The sequence below is a fragment of the Trichomonas vaginalis genome, chromosome II, assembly GCF_026262505.1.
Source record: "Trichomonas vaginalis G3 chromosome II, whole genome shotgun sequence".
Classification (NCBI taxonomy): Eukaryota; Parabasalia; order Trichomonadida; family Trichomonadidae; genus Trichomonas; species Trichomonas vaginalis.
Genome location: NC_067204.1, coordinates 8,481,307 through 8,497,031, shown reverse-complemented (window position 1 = coordinate 8,497,031; position 15,725 = coordinate 8,481,307). Strand labels below are relative to the sequence as shown.

Genomic DNA, 15,725 nt, shown 5'->3' with positions numbered 1-15,725 from the left:
ATAAAGTATTAACAGAAGAAGATATTGATGAATTATATAAATTATATAAATTATATAATCCTGAGCCGCAAAAACCAAAGGAACAAAAACAAAAGGAACAAAAACCAAAGAAACAAAAACAAAAGGAACAAAAACAAAAGGAACAAAAACAAAAGGAACAAAAACCAAAGGAACAAAAACCAAAGGAACAAAACGCCCAGGTCCTTCAGACCATAAATGAAGCACAAGCTTTAATTTATGATTCATTAGTTAAACCATATTCAGCCCGACTTTTAAATGAAGATCAACTTTTGGAATTCATCCTTCAACATAAACTCGAAGCGGGAAAGTATATCAAACCTTTATATACAGCATATTTAAAACAAATGAATAGAATACATCCAGAATTAATGAAGGGGGAATGAAATCCAAAATCAAAGCAGATAAAATTAAACCACTGCAACACCAAACCCTCCAACGACAGTACCTCCTCCTCCTTCAGTTAATCCTTCATCATTCACTTTATTATATCCATTTCAAACATTAAAGAAGCAAAAAGATTTTAAAAAGGATTTCAAAATATTAAATAAACCATTTGACCCAAAAATTCAACCGTTAAAAGAAAAATTTAGTCGCCCTTCATTTGCACCATATCCATATTCATACGAAATCGATCATTTAGAATATTCAAGAGGAAACGTTACTTATTTATTTGCCATTAACATTAACACCAGATATTATATTGCATTCCGGTGAAAGGGAAAACAGAACAGGAAACAAGAAGAGCTATTCAATACTTACTAGATCATGAAAGAGTAGATAATTATAAGGGGTGATGGTGATAAAGGATTTCAGGCAGCTATGGCTCATTATTTCCCACAAATTAATTTTTACTTTTCATCCTCTCCATATACGTTTCATAATAAAATAGTTTGATGCGGTAATGAGAACTCTTAGAGATGCGTTAGGGGTTAATGGTCAGATATACTGGGATGGAAATCATGACTCCATCATACAACAGTTAGTATATTATTACAATAATACATGCATAGAACAATAAACATGAAACCGGTGGAAATGAAAAATGATATTTCAAAAGAATGGGAATATATTAGAAAGCAAATGGAAAGGTTGAATGATGTTAAACGTGAACAAATTAATTCGGGGCTCATGAATTTTAAACAAGGGGATAAAGTTTTGATTCATCTCGATTATGGAAAAACTGATAAATCAATGACAAAAAGAAGACGAAGATTTGACACAATAGCTGAATTTGTTAGATATATTAACGGCAATGCATTAGTTGAAGTTGACAATAAATTAATAGAAATTCCGATTTATTTTATTACTCCATTATATTTAAATAATATTTAATTTTTTTATTTCGTAAAATGAGTAACAACGAAGCAGTCAAGAGTCCAGACGATGAATATAAAAAGAAACTAAACAGAATTAAATCAAAAAATATGCTATTACAAAAAGAAGCCACAATGTGGTGGGGTTGAAAACGATAAAGAGAGGAAAGAAATAATCGAAAAATTAGAAACTTATCGTTCAATCCTTAAACTGAGTGAAGCAAAAATAAAAGAATTTAATAGAATAAATAAATTGATTGGAAGAGATGAATTTAATAAAGATGAATTTTTAAACTCAATCCAAATTTAATTTTTATTCCTCTTCGACAACATCTCTCTTTCCATCATTACCGCATAACCACATTTTCTCAATTTTAGTGGTTTGTTATTTTTAGCAAGTTCTCGCATCATTTTTATCGTTTCCTCCCTTGTTATGATTCGTGGTAAATTTTGAGCTTGTGGGGTATTCATTTATGATAAAAATAAAAATTTGTTATCACTTATTTTATCGTTAAGTGACTCAAAGAGTCCGGAGACAAAGTCTCATGTTTTTAGGTTATTCAAAAATAATTAATTATTGAATAACCGAAGGTGCTACCATGTTACCATGTGCTACCAGGTCATTTAACTTCTATGAAAAAGTGTGACAACATGACATTTTGACAACAACACAGGAAAATATGATGCAGTCCAAAAATAAAGTTAGTTTTAAAATTGTTTTTATTTTTTATTCCTATATAAATGACAGCAACAAACAACAGCAACAACTATATCGTTTCTGATGAAAAAGTTATTGATTCATTAGCTGAGGAATTAGTTGTGGCAGAAACTAAAACCCTCAACGAAAGAATTGGTGAAAACAAGATTGATTTACATAACTACCTCAAACATGATGGAGGAAGAGGAAGGAAAACTGGTATGGCTTTATTAGTAAATAAAATTTCAAATTTAACGATTATAGATGTTGATATCAATAAATCGTACAATGATGAACTTAAAGAAACAGTTAGAAAAGACATTTTATCAAAACTTTCGGATAAAGATGTTATCGTTAAAACCGCTTCAGGAGGTCTTCACATTTATTGCAACACTAATTTCTTCTATTCAACCTCGAACAGAATGATTAAATGTTATTCCTGCAATGATTATGATATTGATATAATGACTTCTATGGATGATTCAAAGCGTTCTTTAGTAGTTATGGCTGATTCAAGAGTTCGCAAGAATGCAACAGAACCAATCAATACATACTCATTCATTCGTGGAAGTTATGATTCAACATTAACCAGAACAGTGAATGATATATTAAATGATTTGAATATTAAGGTAAGAGTTGAACAGAAGAATGAAGAAATAAAGAGTATAATGAATGAAAACAAAGATGTAAACATTGACGATAAACTAGCTCAAGCATAGTTGATGGCATCTGTGATTTTGAAGTACATAATGACGGTGGAAACATGAATTTAGAAAAAGAAGTACATTATTCACACTGTTTCAAGCTATTAATTCGTTACCTAATCATTTAATTAATGAAGCATACGATAACGTTTATAACTTCTGCAATTTAACTGAAAATGCAAAAAGTAATTTTGAAAAAGCACGTAATAGATATGCACATTTAATGACTTCTCCATTTGTTTTGGTGAAGATTCTAAAACTATATCAAAAGGAATATTATGATGAATATGTTTTACCTTTATTACGTAAGCCAAAAATAACATTTGATATCAAACTTGATGACTCGTTTTTGATAACAGATATTAGACGCAAGGCTGAAAATCATCAGTATAAAAACAGTTCTGAAGTAATTGAGGATTTATCACGTGTAATCCGTTTTGTAGATTGTGGAAATAAATATTTCATTCAGAAAGATTACAACATACACGACAAAATGAATCAAATATCATTTGTTCTTCAATCAAACATGAAAGAGTCACTCAAAATGATTAAATTATTTAAAGAAGAAGGTAAAACAATAACAGCATGGGATGTACTACTAAATCAATTATCCTCATTAACCGTTAAGGGTGTTTGCTTTAAATCTGATTCCCCAGATGTTTTCTCAACGTTTCATGGTTATAAATACAACATTCTTGAAAAGCCTGATTACTCAAAAATTGAGATGTTTATGAATTTCATTAAAGAAGCCATTTGTGATAATAACGATGAAGTGTATAAATACCTACTCGGCTGGATTGCATCAATGATTCAACATCCTGGAATCAAGAATGAAACAGCAATTATTTTGAAAGGACTTCAGGGAACAGGTAAAAACAGATTCACAGACATTATTTCTGAACTTCTCGCTGGTTATTCATGTAAAAACATTACCGAAATAAGTGAGCTAACGGGTAATTTCAATTCGTTGTTGAAAATAAAATGTTTCTTGTACTTAATGAACTCAAGAATGTGGTGAAGACAGACTCGCAAACTTCAACGCTTTGAAATCAATTATTACGGATAATCAATTAGAATTAATGAAAAGAATCAACCCAGAAGAACTGCACAGAATGTTGCAAACTTCATTTTCGTAACTAATAACGTCTACCCTGTCAAAATTGAAGTTGGAGACAGAAGATACGTAGTTTTAAGAGTTAATGGTAAATTCAAGGGTCAATTTGATTACTTCAAGAATTTGATGATTCATGCACAAAGGAATTTTATGATAATTTACTGACGTATTTTATCAATTACGACCTTTCATCATTTAATGTACGAATCATACCGATGACTGAAGCCAAACAAGATTTAATTGAATTATCATCAAATCCTTTAGATGTATGGATAAATACACATTATGATGAATTGTGTGCAGGTATGACGTGTGAAAATGCTCTATTCTGCAAACCATCAGACATGAAAGACAAAAACTTTCAAATGAGTATTAAGGATAAATGTGATAGGAAACATAGAAGAATAGACGGTAAACAAACATGGTATTATGTTTTGAAAGAAGAAATGAAAGGATTATATAAACAGGTTGAACCAAACGATAATGAGGAATCATTTACTGACGATGAAATACCTGTAAATGAGCCGCTAACGGACTCTTTGAGTCCTGAAGGTCTTTCAGACCGAAGCGGCGAGACCTGAAGGTCTAGCTTTATAAAGTATGATTGGAATTTATTTTTGCATTAATCCTGCTGTGTTGTCAAAATGTCATGTTGTCACACTTTTTCATAGAAGTTAAATGACCTGGTAGCACATGGTAACATGGTAGCACCTTCGGTTATTCAATAATTAATTATTTTTGAATAACTGGGAAATAAATTTACGTCAAATATGCAATTTATAAAGTATGATTGGAATTTATTTTTGCATTAATCCTGCTGTGTTGTCAAAATGTCATGTTGTCACACTTTTTCATAGAAGTTAAATGACCTGGTAGCACATGGTAACATGGTAGCACCTTCGGTTATTCAATAATTAATTATTTTTGAATAACTGGGAAATAAATTTACGTCAAATATGCAATTTATAAAATCTTATGTCGACAGGCTACGTAGCACAGTGGTCAAAGGTGGTGTTATGGAGGGGTTAGGGTCTGTGGTTCGAACCGCGACGGCGCCGTATTTTCTTATTTTCTTTGTTTGTCTTGTTTGTCGTGAATAAAAAGTGTCATAAAAGTGCTCTATCTTCCACGGGAATAAATAAAAAATTTACTTTATTTCTTCTTTATTTCTTCTTTATTTCTTTGTTCCCGTGGAAGAAGGGTTTTGCTATTTTTTCTCAGCCGAAATCAACGATTTTTTCATTTTTGGAATCCTTAGCGAATGAGGAATCTTTTCTTTCGTGGAAGCTTTGACCAAAAATAAATGGTTCATTTACTCACAATATTTTTTTACAAAACGACCCCAAACTTTTAACTTCTTTTCTGCAGCTTCAAATGCTATCTTAGCGAGTTCATATTCTCTAAATTCTCTCTTTAAATCTTCTTGTTCCCATTGGTCTAGTTCGTATGGAGAATCTCTATAACCATAATATATCTCACGTTCATGTTCTAATTGTTTTTCGCACATTTTTCCAACTTCTTCTTCAAACAAAGGTTTAGCATTTTCTACTGTATCTTCGAGTTCTTCTTCATCTAACTTCTCATGAACTTTCTTGTCTATGGAGTCCATAATATCTTTGACATAAAATGCATACTTTACAGAGCACCATTCAGCAACAAAATGAACGAGGTCAGGATGTATGTAAATACCTTTGAATTCATTCATGACACCCTTTGTAAGCTCATAAAATGCTTGTTTTGAGGTCGAGCCACTTTTGGCTCCACCGTATTCGTTCATCCAAAACTCAAGAATTTCCTGCATTTTAGTACTATTGAGAAATCTGTTTAAATGGTTTAACTTTCCTGCTTCTCTTGCCATCTTTGTTGCATTAATGTAACTATCCTTGTCTCTACGTAAGACTTCAATACCATTATAAGTGCCTTTTGTGAATGTTTCGCCATTAGATTTGTTCGTGAATGTTTTTGCTTCGACCGACATTACTGTTCTTACATACAAAATAAAAAAATAAATAAAAATAATTTTAAAACTAATGAAATTAATTATTTTTGGACTGAATTCATTGAACTCTATACCATGCGAATACAGTCATAAATGGTGGCATGTAATCTTTACTTTGTCCCGTTGTTTGTGTATATCCTGAAACGCGATGTGTATGGTTTCCTTCTCCCTGAGTGTCACTCCAGTAACAATTTATGGCAAATTTAACATCATCTTTAACATCATATCCTTTACCTTTTGTCATTCCTGACCAATCCCAATATCTATGCTTATGCCAACCTGCTTGAGATGTGCTTAAATCTATGTAGTGACTGTGTGCAGGTAAATTTTCACCCGTAATCGTTTTACTTCCCCCTGTTTCCTTTGAAGAGTTTGCACAATACAAAAACCCATGCACCAACACCAAACATTGCTTGAGGACCTCTCACATCCATAGATGTATAAATAGAACCTACTGGGTTCATTAAATCAAACATATGAGATATTATAGGATTGTCTCTTTTGAACTTAAAATATAGTGTAACTATTTCGGGTTTCTTCTGGTTTGTGTCAGAATATTTTTTATAATATAATCTTATGTTTTCAGGGTATGTAAAATCTTGACTATAATATTTATTTTTGTCATCTTCATAATAGTATACTATTCTCGTTTTTTCTATTGCATTATATCTTTTATATCTATAATATTCTAAATATAATGTTTGCTTTTTTGGGTCTACACGTGCGTCAACACCATAGTCATAATAATATGGTGCTGGAGCTACGTTAGACAATGTCATATCCGTCATTTCATAAACTCTTAAATATTTCTTTTGTTCGTCTCCATATAAGTTTAAGTAGCAGTTGTTGTCTAATGGAACTTTAACTTGTGTGCCATTATTCTTTATATAGCCTACATACATTTCATTGTTATTTTTCGGAATGAGTTTATACCGTATACCATTTCTTAAGGACTGTACAAACTCCCATCTAAAATATTTATTTTCTTCATTGACAGAAAAGTCGCCAACAATAGTTTCAATATTTTTTGTTCCAACTAAACTTTGGTATATTTCGTTAACAAATGATATATCTGCTTTCTTTGCTAACTCATCGTTAACAAATGATATATCTGCTTTCTTTGCTAACTCATCGTTAACAAATGATATATCTGCTTTCTTTGCTAACTCATCGTTAACATATGTTTTATCTGCTTTCTTTGCTAACTCATTGTTAACATAAGTTTTATCTGCTTTAAGGTCTAAACATTCTGAAACCCATCCTGTATCAGCTTTAGTTTTTAAAATCTTCGATGTCCGTTCATGATACCATTCAACCCTTTCTATAATTTCATTATCTTTTTCATTAACATATTCCTTATCTGCCTTCTTCATTAATTCACTAGCCACAAGTCCCTTATCTGCCTTCTTTGCTAACTCATCGTTAACATATGTTTTATCTGCTTTCTTTGCTAACTCATCGTTAACATAAGTTTTATCTGCTTTCTTTGCTAACTCATCGTTAACAAATGATATATCTGCTTTCTTTGCTAACTCATCGTTAACAAATGATATATCTGCTTTCTTTGCTAACTCATCGTTAACATATTCCTTATCTGCCTTCTTCATTATGTCATTTAGGAAACCTTTTATGAATTCCTCATTTAAATTAAATCTTCCAATCTTCAAAACTTTAGGAAATGCATTTAATGCGTAATATCTTTGTTCTTTGGTGGAATTGATGTTATATCATCCGTTATTCCTTTAATTTTGAATTCATAAATAAAATTTCTTTTATATTTGATATCACTGCACACCTTTGCAAACGAATTCAAAATGGTCATTTTTCAATACTATCTCCAAATCTCCATATTTCAACCTTTGCGTTTGTTCTGCCGTCTTTGAATTATATGCATATGTGGCGTATGTAATGGTCTGTGGTTGCTGTTGTTTAATCATTTATTACGATTTAAAAATAAATATTTAATCTGTTATCTCATCAGCTATTTTTTCTATTTGAAATTGCCATAATATTTCATTCATAAATTCTAAATCACAATCAAATAGGTCAGTTATTCTAAATTTAATATTTGATAAATCTTTTGAATGAAGAATAAATGAATTCCCGGATAATTGAAACGGATATGATAAAGAAAATATGTTTAAGTTGATGGATAAAATGTTTTGTATTGATGGGTAAGAGTTAGGGTCTAATGTTTGATGTGAAAATCTCATTGGGGTATTAACTTTATCAATTTGATTAAAATGAAATTAGAACCAGTGTCAGAATACAAAACATCCCCAACATCTTTTTCAAAATTTAATATCCCCAACAATGAACGAAGACGAGGAGTACAAAATTTAATTTTCAGCGGAAATTTAATAAGGTTATTTATTTCATCAAGTTCAAAAAGTTTATCAGGTTTTGATTTAAAATTTTCTTCATACCATACGATAAATGATTCATTTAAATAACTTAAAATCATGTTAATATCCCATTTCGTTATCACATTATTTATATACATATCATACGTTTTTAGGTCTACGACCCCGCCGCTATGCGGCTCATGGTCATCTTTAATAAATGATATATAATCTGAAGGGTCTAAAAGAATGGGATTAAATTTACCACTCACAGAAACGAGAGTAACATTATAAATTCCGCTAACTGTTAAATTTAATTCACAGTTATTATTCGAAATAATATTGATAATTGACATTTTTTTATTACGATTAAAAATATGGTAAAGCGTTATTTTCCAGTGATAAATAAAACTAGAATAAGATTACCTCAAGAATTCATAAATTCAACGAATAAAATTCATTCATGTTATAAATTTTAGTGTTTTCAGAAAATATGAGTCAATGTCATATTCATCATCAGGTTATATTTCACTTCATTCAAATTTAGTTCAATCAAACCCATATAATGACCATTTCATAAGATTTTCAGATGGTATTAAAAATGTAATTGATAGATTAAAATATGAACAGATTGACAATATCGAATTTTTGGAATTTTGGTTTAAATATCCCGATGGAAAAAAGATTGAAGTTAAAGATAAAGCTGATACTATAACAAAAACAATTACAATGACCGATCGGATAGTGGGGAACAAAAAGAAATAAAACAAACGATAGAAACTGGTGAAAGGTCAATTATTATCGATTATGATTCAAAGGATTATTATTCGATAATGTTAATGCTTGAATATTAAATAGCCTTAACAAAGAATTTTTCAAGTGATATTTTATATTCATCAACTATTTTATTATAAATATCATTATATGTTAAATGAAGTTCAGTTGTTGTTCCGTTCTTTGATATCTTAATTGTGCTAATATCCTTTATAGGATTTATTTTTGCAACTGTTCCGCAGCATGAAACCTCATCATCTATGAAAAATTGAATCTTAACGTCTGAATCTTGAACATCACAAAGAATGGCGATAATGTGAATTAATGATTCATAAGGTAAAATAATTAAACCGGATTGGTCAATTAAATTTATTATTGAATCATAATTATCAGTTATTATATCACGGTAAATTTTCATTAATTCAGAATTAATGTCTATTTTATATGCGCATTGCGACTGTAATCGTAGATTCCTGGGTTCTCGATGTTGATGAAAGAGGTGGGGGGTATGTTGGATAAGTGGGAATTTCAACAGGTTCTTTACCGGGTTCAGATAAAATGATTGGGTCTTCATTCTCCTCATTCTTCGGTAAGTCACGAGTTAATAAATTTGGTTGAGTTGCTGACCTTGTTAATTCAGGACTAACATTAACTTTAACATTTTGAATAATTCGTGATTTATCATCATTTACGTTATAACCAACCGTAATCTCTGCTTTTGCGTTAGTTCTTTTGACTAGTGAAACGTCTTCTCATTTATATTCGAATAAAAAAATATATTTAAACTTTTATTTTGCTGAACTTTGAATCTATTATTCCTGTATTTGTTCATGAAGTTGATTTTTAGCATTTTCATCGAAATTAATAGACCAATATATTCATTAATTGCATTCTTATAATCATCTGATTTCTCAAATTTTCTTTTATCTGATTCCTTAACTAAATCATAAGTTAAACCTCGTTGCTGATATAATGGTTTCTTAATTAAATCTTTGAATGCTTGAGATAAAGCACCTGATGCAATTCTTGCTACTATAATTGGTTGGAATTGCTGTTTTAAGTTCCATCTTTAACATTTGCGAAAACTGGATCGAATAAAGCAACTTTAAAGAATTTCTTAGCTGGAATTTCAGGTCTTAAATTGCATATTGACCATCAAACTGGTTAGAATATCGTGGTAATCCATCCGGTCCCTCTTCAATAGCATTTAATTCTTCATTGAAGTAAGAATATGGATTATGACGGTATGAATTAATTGGACCATTTCACCTTCTCCAATGTATTGTTTAACAGCTTTTCCATTTTCATCAAATTGCATAGGATAATGTTCATTATATGCTTTACGTTTAGGATAATCCGTCATTGTTAATTTATACCCATTTATGACTTTAATATTTCCTTGACCATCAGTAACGAAAACTTCATTATCATCTATTTCGTTTTCCATTTGGACCCGTAATGTCTGCTTCGTGTGCTTCCCAATTTGGTCCGTGACGTTTGGCATATGCTTGAGCTTCTGGTAATGTTAAAACGTTTCTCATTTGTTTAACATCCTTTTGAAGACCGGCAACAAATGACTAATTCTTTCATTCCGTCTGGAACTTTCATAGTTCTATTATATGCACCCTTTTTGTTTGTTCCTTGTTTTAATGGAACCTGTAGAAGATTTGCAATTTCTGTCATGTTTAATTATAAATAAAAAATAAAAATTAATTATAAAAAGTTAATTCGAATTTAAATCCTTTATTTAAATCAACTATTATTTTTCCATGTTCTCCTAATTGTTGATATTGTGTGTAAAGTTCATTAATGCTCATTGGTAAATTCACTTGATAAAGCATAACGTTCAACTGTTGACGACTAAAACCACTGAAAATGAAAAGGGTGGACAGGTTTGATTTAATGTTTGTGCTTAATGCTTAAAGTATGAACAGCCATGAAAGAATGAACACTGAATGTGTCGACATTGAGTTAATAACTGATTAAAATATGATTTCTCTTAGTTATTAGTTTTGATTTCACCGCATCATCTAGAAAAATGAGTGAATGCAAAAATTCTCTATCAAAATTTGAAATAGAAAGTGTTTCAAATAATTCATCCCGTTGTTTATCAATAATTTTATCCTCTAATCCTTGCTTCTTGATTGTATTATATAATTCTTTATACATTAAAAAGTTTTTTAAATAATCTTCTGCTTCTTCTTGTGATAAATAAATAATTGGAATTTTGATTAAATGCTTTAAAGATTCAAATGTATCATCTGAAGGTGAACCTGAACGGTTGATATAAATTAACACATGTGAATAGGGTGAAGTGTTAGCAATAATGATAATTTGTTTTAATATCGTTAATGTTTTACCTTATTTTGTTTACCAATTGCTGCAGTGATTGAATTTAAGTAACATTCAGAATATGGAATTTTCATTAATTTTTCCTTAGATAGAGCATTTCTATTATCACTCAATGCTTCATTAATCATATCATCTACGTATGTATTATATACTCCTGCTAATTCTTCATAAGGGGTGGATGAATTTAAATCCATTTAATCAAAAATAAATTTATAATTTTATACATTTCTATTCATCAATATTTCATCATATGAACTTCTATACTGTGGTGTACCTGTTGGATGATATTTCAAACCTTCATCCGGTGTCCATGTCCAATATGTAGTCCTAGTAAACCAAACCTGAGGAGGATTTGTCACCTTTGAACAGTAAGTGTCATTTTCACCCTGAATGATTGGATAAGCTTTCACTTGTACTGTAACTTGTGAGTTGAAAGTTTCTAATCCATCAAAGAATATACCCGCTCCATCACGTTGAACTGGAATAGTGCATAAGAATGAAGTTTGGTCTTTCCATGTTCTAGCTAATGGCTTGCCATATCATCATTTCAGTGGTCTAGTTAATGAGTCCTCGTATTCTTCTGTGCATTCATTCACTCCATCTAAATCAGAAGCTTGAAGCATACGTGTAAAGAATATGTCACACTGTGGTCATCGCTTGATCGGGGAAGTTTCTGGAATCTATAGTGACCTGAAGACCTCGAAGCATTGGATTTTCTAAAACACTGTTCTTTGCATTGCATTCTTCGGAAATGCTAACACAACATCTGTAACATTATGAAGAGCGTATGAGAAATCTGAGCTGATACCTTCAGGAGTGATGCAACCTCCATTTAGTGAACGAACGTCAATATGTTGAGCTGGAATCATGAATGGATCTTCCTTACTGAATAAACGTGGTATTGCTTTAACTGATTCTTCAATTAAACCGTATCCTGGTGTAATGCATTTATCCTCTAAAACTTCCATCTTTGTGCATGAAATAATAACGTCTTCAACTGTTGCGTCAGCAGATGTAGCGGCTAAGCTTGTAATTAATTGGCAGAAGTCCGATTTGTTGGAATTTGCGATCATATTTATAAACATGATTCATAATCTTTTCATAATTTTCATCAGTTATCTTTTCATAAACGTAATTTTGTAAATCAGCAACTCTTAACGGGTCAACCTGACAAAATACTAAAGTATCCTGAAAACATAATATTAAGAATGATTTCACCAAATGTTAGGATAATCATCGAACGCCTGAAATGCTAACAAATCATTTACCGGAATAATCATATCAAAAGTGACATCAACTTCTTCATTTGCTTTCTTGAAAACTTCTGAAGAGGTCAATATATTTACCACATACTGAGTTATCATATTTTTTGAACATTATTATATAACGAATGAACAAACTTTTTAACTTTCCTTTCTGATTTTGGTTTATATGTTTGCAAATGCGAAAGATTCCACGCAATCCATCTGAAGATAACCGGCATCACCTCTTTCGGTTTCTACTTCTAATTGTTTAAAGCTTTGATTTGATGATTTGTAACCAACGAATAAACGCATGCATTTAAAAGCGGCATCACATGTGAAAGCTTTATTTGAAACTAGAGTTGCTTTAACTTTGCGTTTAATATATGTGTCACCTAATTGGTTCACATCATGAGCCGGATTTGTAATTCTTAAATGAGTTTGTTTATCATCAAAATATGGAGCATCAGAGTCATAGCATGAACTTTCAAGTTCTCTATAATATCTTCTACCGTCATTCTTTGCGAATATTTCATTTATCTTTTCGAATGAATGAAACACATTTCCATTAATCGGTTTGTGTTTGGCACTAAATAGTTAGTCGTCATTTATTATTAAATAAAAAATCAAAATTAAAGATGAAAATGAATTTTTAATTTTAATGAAATAATCAACTATGGCTGCAGGATTCTTTAAGAAACTGTGGGATAAAGTAAAAAGAGGAGCGCATAAAGTTTGGGAAACAATGAAGAAAGGAGCAAATTGGATATTTAAGAATAAAGAAGCAATTAGTGACGTTGCTGAATCAATAACGCCAAAAGCTGCCCCAATAAGAGAAATTTTAAATAAAGGAGAAAAAGTTTATCAAAGACTACAACCGATACTAAGATAAAAATAATATTTATTTATTTTTCCACTATTTACCCCTATTTTATTAAGTATTCCTTCAGCTATTCCACCAATTGCGTTACCTGCTTGTGCTCCCATCGCCGGATTACCTGCTTTAGTACCTAATACTCCACCTATGATAGTTCCTGCCGTTTTCGCTACTGGTGCCAAAAAGTTTGCAACAGGTTTAATAACCTTTTTATAAACCCAACCTGCAGCTTTCTTAATTCCATCCCATAATTTTTTAAAGAATCCTGCCGCCATCTCTGATTTAATATTAATTAAAAAATATATTTCATCACTTATATTCTAATTTTTATTTAATGATAAATGAAACCGATTTTAAAAATAAATGAAACAAAGGAGGAAGAAATAAATGAAAGTGAAAATGTTCAACAAAAAATAAACGTTGTTAAACCAATTACTGAAATAAAAATTTTTTCATCTGTTGAAGAATTTAATGATTATTATGCTAATAATAAAAAATTATTTGAAGAATTGACAACGTGTAAATTGAATAAAATGTTTAAAGTTGAGGACAGAGTCCAAGACCCGGAGGGTCATGGATTCAAAATTTCAAAAATAAAAGGAGTGGTTAGTTTGAAATCTATTCCTCAATCAAGAATCACCTCATTAATGAAAAGATGATTTAACAAAAAGAATAGAAATTATTGAAGAGCGAATGAATCAAATAATTGATTTCATAAATCATGACTCGTTGAGCCCGGGTCCTTAAAGCCTAAGGCACAAAGTGCCCAGGACTTAAAGTCCATCACTGAGTTCAAGGTTATATTCATCAAATATTTCATTATTAAATGCAACTTCTGCTAGTTTATTTATTTTTTCAATACGATCATTTGAAAGTCTATCGTTTAATTTTTTCTGAAGTTTTTCATTTTCTAGTTCTGAAACTTTATTTGGATGATATGTAAATTCATGAAATTCTTTGCCTCGTTTTGATCATTAATTTACAAAGAACTTTTGTGGTTGGAATTCGTTTGAACCATTTATTAGTTATATTGTTGCATGCTAAGATCAGTCATAATGTAAACCTCTCAATTTTATTGTCATGGGAAGTATCTCAATTCCTTCAAAAAAATTGAAAAACTATTTAATTTTAAAAATATAATACTTTTAATTAGTTAATTAATTGGGGATATTTTTTTAAAAAATCACTTTTGATAATACTTTTGAGAACTTTAATTCAAAAAATATATTCAAAAATATCCAGGATATCAAAAGGGAATTGTTCCTTATGAGGTATATAGTTATGATGTATACCTCATAAGGAACAATTCCCTCCTTAAAACGAGAAAACTTGTTCGAAATTGTTTATCATTTCGAACAAGTTTTCTCGTTTTTAATAAGAAACTAAAGGCTATGAGGCATTGATTATATATTAGTGCCTCACAGCCTTTAGTTTCTAATAGATAGCTGGGAAACTTTCTCCAAATGATAAGTTATTCAGAGAAAGTTTCCCAGCTATCAAGAGGGAATTGTTCCTTATGAGGTATATAGTTATGATGTATACCTCATAAGGAACAACTCCCTCCTTAAAATCGTAGACATTTTTATACTTATTAATCAACCATTCAAAATCATATTCCTCTGAAAAGTTATTTTATTAAAAATTTAGAATTTTAATAAATATAGAGTTTGAATTTCATACAATACCTATATATTTTCAATAATGGAATTTGAAAACCATTCTCAAAAGTTCTCAGAAAACCTTTTTTTCATTAATTTTAAGAAATCTGAGTATTAAATTAAGTGATAAATTCGTTTGACACTACTTTAATTTTTAAATTCAAAAAATTATATGTGCTTCTTAAAATGACTCAAAAAAATTTTATTATAAAATAATATATAATATTAAAAATCCCACAACATTTTTTTACTTTACATAATCGTACTTCCTCGACGATTAATTTCCACTCAATTTCTATCGTTGACCGAACTTAGCATGCAACAATATTCGTTATATATTCAATATCTGGAATTAATTCCCAAATTTTTGAATTTTCAATTAATTTATTATCAAATGCAAAAGCAATAGGTTTAATATTAAACTTACCTTTATAATATAAACTTTCTACATAATCATCGAAATAAACATCTACTTGTTTAACATTTTCAAGAATTGGTGAAAGAGCATCCATTAATTGATTGACGGTTACGAATCTTGATCCACTCATTTTCATACGAATTAAAAAAATAAATTATTCAAAAAATGTAAGACATGAATTTTTAAAGTTTATTTTTCATTCATGAATGATAATT

General features: G+C 30.2%; 3 protein-coding genes and 4 pseudogenes across 7 annotated transcripts, besides 1 other annotated feature; 4 read left to right on the top strand and 3 right to left on the bottom strand.

The window, feature by feature from the left end:
• Positions 1 to 11,384: part of a mobile genetic element that runs on past the window's edge.
• On the top strand, positions 1,371 to 1,644 carry TVAGG3_0508190 (annotated as a pseudogene). Its single transcript has one exon. A coding segment is annotated over exon 1 (274 nt).
• TVAGG3_0508180 (Prim-pol domain family) lies at positions 2,076 to 2,619 on the top strand (the record flags this gene model as incomplete). The annotated part of the gene is made up of 1 exon (XM_051236833.1): positions 2,076 to 2,619. A coding segment is annotated over one exon (544 nt), but the record flags the coding sequence as incomplete, so codon positions are not given.
• Positions 3,541 to 4,430, top strand: TVAGG3_0508170 (annotated as a pseudogene). Its single transcript has one exon. A coding segment is annotated over exon 1 (890 nt).
• TVAGG3_0508160 (uncharacterized protein) lies at positions 5,162 to 5,827 on the bottom strand (the record flags this gene model as incomplete). Its single annotated transcript, XM_051236832.1, has 1 exon — positions 5,162 to 5,827. The coding sequence occupies one exon, from the start codon at positions 5,825 to 5,827 to the stop codon at positions 5,162 to 5,164; it is 666 nt and encodes a 221-aa protein (XP_051094656.1).
• On the bottom strand, positions 6,193 to 7,785 carry TVAGG3_0508150 (annotated as a pseudogene). Its single transcript has one exon. A coding segment is annotated over exon 1 (1,593 nt).
• TVAGG3_0508140 lies at positions 9,092 to 9,720 on the bottom strand (annotated as a pseudogene). The gene has a single exon. A coding segment is annotated over exon 1 (629 nt).
• A 1,849-nt stretch (positions 11,385 to 13,233) lies between the features above and the next one.
• TVAGG3_0508120 (uncharacterized protein) lies at positions 13,234 to 13,449 on the top strand (the record flags this gene model as incomplete). Its single annotated transcript, XM_051236831.1, has 1 exon — positions 13,234 to 13,449. The coding sequence occupies one exon, from the start codon at positions 13,234 to 13,236 to the stop codon at positions 13,447 to 13,449; it is 216 nt and encodes a 71-aa protein (XP_051094655.1).
• Between the last annotated feature and the right edge of the window lie 2,276 nt (positions 13,450 to 15,725).